We start from the raw sequence: 8,609 nt of genomic DNA, 5'->3' as shown, positions 1-8,609 counted from the left end.
TTGTTAGAGATTTACAGTGTTAGGAAACATTAGCGATCCCTAGGAAATTAATAGGATGTTTGTACACAGGTCTCTGAAGAAAATGTATTTTCCCCTCTACAGAATGATAGAGCGCTACACACAGATGAATGCTTTCAAATCACAAGCATTTAATTTTTTAAATGTTAAATGAGAGAGGTAAATATATATGCATGTTAGCAACAGAGTGCTTAAAAGCATACCGAAAACATATTCCATACACAGTTAGCAATAGAAGTCTGTACAAAAGTAATAAAGTTACACAATATAAAAAATACTCCATAGTTATAATTTAAAAGAGGGGGAAAAAAAAGACAAGGGAATTGATTTCTCAGTTCATATAATTTATTGCAGTTAGCACACAGTTTAAAAATTCACCAACACACCAATAGTACAAAACTAAACAGCATTATAAGTTATTCCCCCCTCAGGAAAATAAAACATACTATGATTGTCAAAGCTAGATGTCAGTCTAAGTTTTAGAACAAAAGAAGAATGTGAAACTAATAAAAGAAAATAAGCAATCACTCATGAGGACCACAAAAAAATCCAAGAGAAAATCCATTTTTCTCAGACACTGATTGTCTTTTCTAAATTAATAAAAGAATGTATTTTTAAAACCTAGAAACTATTCAAGTAACTAAAGATAATGCTCCAAGGCCATTTTCACAGCTTTTTTTTTGTTTTGTTTTAAATGCCATTACAGGGTACAGCCAACTTAACACACATTTGACCAAATATTTCCAAAACAGTCCAGCAATACACAATGGAGTTTTCCATTCAGTATCTTAAGCACAAAAATAGGCTATGTTTACAGTAGTTAAGGCGTTCAAATTTTAAACAAAAGCAGAAAAAGAAGGAAAAACAGCAAACGTTTTCCATGCTACTCCCATAGACCTTATTTGTAAGTGCAAGACAGGAAAACAAACACTGTGCAAAATGCTTTTGACCTGTGTGTTGGTCATTAAAACCACACATCAGGCTGCAGTCTCTGCTGCTTGGATACACAGAGTCCACTAACCACCCTGCCCCCCCCCGCCTTTCCCCATGTCAATCAAAGCTTTCTAGTCCTTTCAGCCTGGGGCTTTTTCAGTCCCTAGAATCTTTTCAAAAGGTGGGGGGGGGGGGGGAGAGAAGAATAAGAATGACTTATTGTTAATTTGTGCAGCAGGAATTCTAAAAATGCTCATCTGGGTAAATGTATGCATCTAAAGTTTGAGCTGGCGTGGATTTTGTGCAATTAGGTTTTCTTTTAATAAATGCACACAGCACATGCAAATCTTTAAGCCTGTTTGTAAACATTAATATCTTCCTCTTATGTTGCTAAATTATCAACTTGTAGCTTAAGTTTTATTCAACTTAAAGACAGTGGGAAAGTAAATTTAAATTATATAAAATAAAAACAGTGCATTTATGTTCTTCATAACACCAGTTTTTTTCAGTGGTGTTTTTTCCTAAGGAAATTAAATAATTTTAAACTCACTCATTAAAGTTATACAATGCAAACAAAGACAAAAATATACTGAAACTCATGCATTTCTGTAGCGTTAATATTTACTTTTCAAAACTCAACTAAGAGCATCAACACAACCTGCCAAGTTCTTTGACACCCCCCCAGCCCATGTAATCAATTACAGTATACAATAACAGTAATTCACATTTTTAAACACACAGTTCATCACTGCTGAAGCTGCAATATCCGTTTTCATCCCAAGCAAACCTTCACAGACTGAACAGAGTCCCAGTGATCCCAGTGTACTTTCAGAATTATTTTTTCCAGTGGGAACTGTCAGAAATCCAGAAGTTGCCATAATAAGTTTTAAGTCAACTGCTTGTTTAAAAATAGATAATCCAGCATTTCAGAAATTTCCCATTTGGGTCTAAAAGCATTCAGGTTTCCAACAGTTAGAAAGGACTCATACAATTTTAGAAATGTAAAGGAACTAATAAAACTGAAGGGGATTTCTACATTCATATTTTAAAAATAATGAAAAACATTTGGGTCTTAAAATAATGCAGTGTTTGAGGGGTGGAAGAGAATAAAGCAATGTAAAATCTTTTTACAATTCGAGATTTCCTTTAACAGCGAAGTATTTACTGGCTTATATTCCAAAAAGAGGGGCAAAAAAAAATCCTCTGTAGTTTATTATTTTGTCATATTATTTCTAAAGTTCATTTTCTCAGAGTGCTAAATTAGTGAAATGTTCATGCTGCCTTAAAGTGCAAAAACAAGCTAATAGCCAAACTTTCAGATCAAGGAAACAAGATTGCTTTTAGACTGTACCACAACTATATAGATATTTATATATATATTATTTATATATATAAAAAATTATTTCCAAAGTTCTTGTGAGCTATCTTCTAAGGTCCAGTCTCTGACAGTAGGTAAGCTCAGTGCTTCACTTTTGACAGACAACGAGTTCACCAACTCACAGTGAAACTTCCGAATGTGTCTGTAAAGGTCTCCAGACTGCGTGAACCTGCGTTCACACCACTTACAAGCATGTGGCTTCTCCCGGGTGTGAACCACAGCATGGCGGCTCAGGTTGTGGGAATACTGGAAGCTCTTCCCACACTGGGTGCAAGTGTAGGGCTTTTCACCTGAATGAGTCCTCTCATGACGTTTCAAGGTGTACATGCAAGAAAAAGTCTTACCACACAAGGAACAGGTCGGGACATTGACATCAGTAGCAGGCTTGCTGCGGATCCCATCCTGCTCTCGAAAGTGCGTGCTTAAATGGATCTGCAGAATGTGGGGACTAGGAAAGACTTTGTTGCAGAGAGGACACATAAAAATTTGGCCAGCAGGGCTAAGTATATTTGACACATAAGGGAGCAAACTGCTGTCCATGTTTCCTTCCACTTGGACTCGCTCATTCTCAGGAGTTATCATTTCATCATCGCTTGCTTTGTCCTCTCTATCTAGCTCCCTTAAGACAGAATCTTCCCTCATAGGAGCCAGATGGGCTGGCTCATAATGTACCCTGTTATTAGTGCTCACACTTTCTTTCACAGTGCTATGTTCCATGTCATAGTCATTAGTGCCAACATCACTTTCATCACAGGAAGCCTCTTTCTCCACCTTCACCTGAACCAGGTTGTTTCTAAGTATGTCCTGTGAAGAGAAATAAGAACTGTTCAGATTTTCTACTCCTGAAAGGCTGGACTTGACAGACAGGTCCAGCACACAGTCAACATCTGCTGAATCCCTCATGGAGGTGACAGACCTCTGGGACAAAGACTCTGTTGAGCTGCAGGGGCTGGCTACTGTTTTTCCAGCTGCTGTTGCGTGTGTCTCTGCCTCTCCGCCAGTCTGGGGAATGCCTGCTGAGTCTGAGGGCAATCTCATCCACATGTTCCCAGGCTCAGCCGCCAAGTCCCTTTTGCTAGGCAGAATGTTCAATTTTTCATCTTCTCCTTCATCTTCATCACTGGGTAAATCTCCTGCTATGTGGCTGCTGCCATCGGAGAGACTCTCCACTTTGTCCGAACAACTTGAGGCATCTTCTTCCTTTTTTGTACTGTCTGCCTCTGTGGTGGCTTTCTCTTTCAGCTTCTTTTTGCAGACTTTGACAATGTCATACATGTGGAGATAACTGGCAGCTGCTAGCACGTCTTCAATGGGCAAGTCTTTGAACTGGAGTTTCCCTTCATACATGAATTCAAGCAGGAGAGCGAAAGCTGGGGCTGTAACAATGTCGCTGTTCAGATGAACAATGTCCCTTTTGTCCAGCTGGTCCTTGTAAAAGAGGTGGAAATACATGCTGCATGAAGCCAGTACAGCTCTGTGAGCTCGGAACTGGGCATCTCCTACCAAGACTGTGCAATCACAAAGAAAACCCTGATGTCTCTGCTCACTCAGACACTGTAGCAAATGTCTACTATGATCAGGAAACTCCATATTGTCTTCATAACCTATAAGCAAAAAGATTTTTTTAATTAAATATAGGTAGAAATATAGCAAATCTACATGTACAATTATGCTCTAGAAACTATTATTTAATTCCCTGGATTTTAATCAAGTGACAACTATACCACAACTACAAAACACACACAATGATTAACACCCCACAAAACACACTAAAGTTATTTTTATGACTAGACTACAGCAGACCACAACTGCTTTTGATAAGAATTTAGGTAAAGCAATCACTAATTATTTTTAAAAGTATCATTGTTGTTCCTTAAGTCTGTTCAGTGATCCTTTTTAAGCTACTTAAAACAGTAGATTTAAAATAGACTCAAAATACTGTAGGTTTAAAAGTTGGATTTTCACAGCAAAGAAAATAAAGTGTATTTTGAGAATTAAGCAACTTTCTCGACAAAGTCAAATTGTAACAACAACAAGAGAGCTTACTGCGTGAAGACAGATGTTCCTACCTTAAAATCTACAGGTATAACATACGTAAGGGATCGCAAACAGCAAAAGCAAAGATTTTAGAAATTTAAAGAAGAAAAAATCATCACACTTATGTTGACATACTTTTAAGGTTTTAAACTTTCCCCATGCAATATGAGAGCAAAATAGTCTATATTAATAGGTAAAACTTCTGAAGAAAGCTATAGACTAAAATGAAAACAAGTGTTGATTATACAAGAAGACTTTTCTTCTTTGTAGAGAGAGGCTTTTAAAAGATGCTTTTTCCCTACAGTTTGCAATACCAAACTAAAAGAAAGTGTTTCAGCATGGCTGTGTCAATTATTCCAGATACTATTTTTCCAAAGGCATTGTTTTCCTATTCACCTTCCTTGAGGAGAAAGTCAAGGAAGTGCAAGAGTCAAAACTCAGCTAGAATGTAAAATTTCAATTTAAAAAAAAAAAAAGGCTAATCTATTTCCCCTCTTCTGTGACTAAAAGCAAAGTTCTATGAAACCATTTAAACACAGATTGTGCATTTTTGGGTTGGCATGGATTACTGAAAAATAATTATCCCTCACAATCCAAGATTTATTAAAACTTACAACCCAACCTGAAATATATTCTGTAAAATACCATTGCTAGAATAAAGCAAGAAGATTTACAATACAATCACTTTAAGTGCCCAACAGCCAACATCAATCCTAATCCTTAAGAGGGCTAAAAATAAAGATTGGAGGGCAGCTCACAAGGTAGCTGTGATCAAATTAGGAGGCTGAAAGGACAGAGAGGGACGAAGAAGGAAGCTTATAAACATCTGATCCAGCTGACTGTGGCCATATGGCAGCTGCTGCCCAGATAAAGAGATTAAGAATAGAGGAGTGCGATTACAGCTGTCTGGCCAATTCAGGCAGCTCAAATCTACAAGTTCTAAATTAGTCGCGAACACAAAAACTCCCTCAAATAATTGTTGTTATGCTGAAATAAAAGATCTCAAATATGCATCTGAGAAAAAAAAAAGAGGAAACCAGTCAAGCTATTCTCCTGGGGACAAAAGTTTTGAAACACACAACTGATTTCTATCTTTCAGACAGTACAGCTGTATGCTTTTGTAGTTCTAGGCTGATGGATCTTTAAACATGAAGTGTAATGGTAGAATTCACAGAACATTTAAACTGGCATTATTTTTATATACGTTTTCATATTTCATTCCAAAACATATTTTTGCTTTATCACCCTTAAAAAAAATAATACAAAATAGAAACCAGAATCCTCATACTGTCTGCAACTAAAATCTTCTCAATTTTGGTCAGAAATGATGAGGAAACTTGTTATCTCTATGCTCTAAAATGAGAATATATAAGTTTCTTCTGATAACATGCGCAGGAACACATACTCTCATGCTACATCCTAAGCTTTTCAACTGCAGAAAGTACACATCCATTTAATACTCAATTTCATATATTATCCCTAAACTTGGTTAGAAAAGTAATGTGATTTTTCTGAAATTAAATAAACATCAAAACAGAAATATGCTGTATCTAATCTATTACTACTCCTACCTTTAGTACACATAAACCTGATTAAGTCCTTTCCTCTGAGTCTTGCTGGCTCCAGGTCTGTTAGATCGGTGGAAAAAAAGCAGACTAAGAGAGACAGATGCAAAGTGGAGATGATGTTAGAGAGGAATGAGATACCTTCTCCACACACAGATCTGCACACACTAACTCCCTGTCTGTGTGTTAGAATAAAAGGCTGAGGGATGGCAGGCTGTCAGCTGCTCTGACATCATGTTCAGATGGAAATGCTACCTCCAGCTGTGCTCCTTTTAATGCCATATGCTACTCCTCTACACTCCTGCCACCAGCTTTTTCTTAGGAGAACTTTTCTCTTCTGTTAGTATAAACAAAATACTTCAAAGTCTCTTTTTTTCAAACTTTCTAACAGAAAAAAAATTGAAAATCCTAAACATATGGGGCTCTACTGTATTTATGGGATAGCAACACTTCTGTCTAAAGATGGTGGACTGCTTTATATATTGACAGCATACTCAAGCTACAGGGCTATCCAGGAAATCCACACTGATTCATTTTTTATTGAACCCAGAGGTTCAGTTACAAAGATGACATTTTTAACTAAATCTATTGAACTCAATTTATAGTCCACCACTTCAACATCATTACCTTTAACTTTTTGGGGGGGGGGGAGGAGGGGGTAAACAGCAGAGATAGTAACCTAACAATCTAAATATATGCCTTGACCAAGGCTGTCAGCCTTGCTAAAGCGTTATTTTACTCATGTTTAGCCACTACTTATACTGTAGATCATTTCTGTATGTTTCCTTAGACTGTCATTATTATTCTGATGCATAAATATCATGCAACACTGAAGTTGGACTTTTCTTTGAGAAACCCTTAAGACTATATTATTTCATAACAGTGAAATAAAATTAAAGATCAGGAATGCAAGAAATAGCTTAAATTGCACTGTTGTGCATTTTGTACCTAGAAATGTGATCTTATCTCCCCTCTGCCCCATTCCAAAACCTTTTATAGTCCATTTTGTAATATTCTTGTGAAGTTGTCAAATATATGTCTAATACGTTTGTTGTAAAAAGCTCTTAAGTTCAGTTCTGATATTTTGAAAGGCTGACAAAACAGTTCTGCAACCTAAGCTGGACACACTTATGCTGTGTTCACTGTGCTGACATCTGTGAATGTCAAATGCATCTCTGCATACATACACATTCAAAGGGTAGGAGGAAAGACTGTGGCCTCCTATCAGACTGAAAAAGCAATGGTCTTAGGTAATGAATTCCCATGTGGAGATCTAAAATGGGATGTGGTGATCAATCATCAAAATCAAAGAAGTCAAACAGGACAGAGCAAGTTGTCAGGGTAACTTTCTTTATCACATGAACCAGACTCAAGATAAGATGCTCATGAAATCAACTTCTCAGCAGTGCTTCACCACATCTTCCCCTCATCAGCTACCAACTAATTACAGCACCTCCTCGGTTACTATACAATACTAGGACCAGTCAGTTACCAAGGGTTAGGGGAGAATCTGTCACTATTATTTATAAAAAAAATATTTCCCCCTGCTTCTCAGAAAGTGTTGCGAAAGGTTGCAGATAAAAGCACCTCTAACTCTGCTCCCTTGTGTGTACATGTATAACGTGCACTGGACAAAACAGGACATACAAAGCAAAGAGACAAAAAACAGAAGCAGCGGCAGCGCTCAGAGCCGAGGGAAGGAAGCAGCCAAACGTGCAGGAAAAACAGACCTAGGTCACAGCAGCAGCAGCAACAAAACAAAAGTAACCAGAAGCGCTGAGCAGCGAGTCTGTGGCGTGGGGCTGCTGCGCTCCCCCCTCTGTACAGCTGCGCGGACACCCCAGAGCCCAGGGACATCAACTAACTCTGCTCCCACCACACACAAGGGACTCGTTCCTCGCTGCACCGCCTGCCCCCCAGCCCAGCCCCACCTGGCCCCCAGCGCCCCTTAGCCCCACTGCGCCACCTGCCCCCATGGCCAGCGGCCCCAGCCCAGCCCCACCTGCTCCCATCCCCACAGCCCCCAGCCCCACTCGCCCCGCCTGCCCCCAAGCCTAGCCCCGCTACATCGCCTGCCCCATGTCACTCCCTACCCCCCACCTGCTGCCCCCCCCTTCCTCTTCAACTTGAGCCCCCCCCCCGGTGCCAGCCCCATTCACAGCGCCTGGGGAGGGAGGTGAGGAGAGCGGGACTCACACACTCCGGAGCGGCCCTAAGTCCCCGGGCTCCCTCCGCCTCCTGCCGCCGCTGCCCCGGCGCCTCTTCACTCACTTGCTGCTTCGGGCTCTCGTCCTCCCCCCGCCCGGCTGCGCCGCCCGCTCCCCACCCCTCCCCTCCCCCCCGCTGGCAGCTGAGGAGCGGGGCAGCCGGCGGAGCGAAGCGGGCCCCACGCTCAGCGGCTCCCCATGGCACCAGCCGCCAGAGACAGCGCGGAGCCCGGGGCCAGCCGGGCGGGGGGGGGTCGGGGAAGGGCGGGGGGGGGGAGCCGGGCGCACGCACGGCGGCGGCAGCAGCGGCACAGACGGGCCAGGGCTGCGGCACCCAGATGTTCCCCACCCCTCCCTCTCCGTAACTGACTGACAGGCTAGCCTGCCCACTCCGCCCTCTCCTCCAATCGGAGAGGCAAACAGGTGTTGACAGACAAGGACTGCCGCCCAGTGAAGGAAGACGAAAGGCCT

General features: G+C 41.0%; 1 protein-coding gene across 2 annotated transcripts; it reads right to left on the bottom strand.

Moving 5' to 3' along the window:
- Window positions 1-345: 345 nt before the first annotated feature.
- On the bottom strand, window positions 346-8,228 carry ZBTB18 (zinc finger and BTB domain containing 18). Of its 2 annotated transcripts, XM_045011969.1 has the most exons (3): window positions 8,128-8,193; window positions 5,938-6,021; window positions 346-3,933 (listed from the first exon to the last, which is right to left on the bottom strand). In XM_045011969.1, exons 2-3 carry the CDS (start codon window positions 5,948-5,950, stop codon window positions 2,351-2,353), a joined length of 1,596 nt encoding a protein of 531 aa, XP_044867904.1. In that variant the 5' UTR covers window positions 5,951-6,021; window positions 8,128-8,193; the 3' UTR covers window positions 346-2,350. The 2 variants fall into 2 exon arrangements, with proteins under 2 accessions (XP_044867904.1, XP_044867905.1); XM_045011970.1 differs by lacking the exon at window positions 5,938-6,021 and having other exon boundaries at window positions 8,128-8,228.
- Window positions 8,229-8,609: the final 381 nt, after the last annotated feature.

The sequence above is a fragment of the Mauremys mutica genome, chromosome 3 (genome assembly GCF_020497125.1).
Source record: "Mauremys mutica isolate MM-2020 ecotype Southern chromosome 3, ASM2049712v1, whole genome shotgun sequence".
Classification (NCBI taxonomy): Eukaryota; Metazoa; Chordata; order Testudines; family Geoemydidae; genus Mauremys; species Mauremys mutica.
Note: the sequence above shows the minus strand (reverse complement) of the source record. Positions and strands in the feature narration are given on the sequence as shown.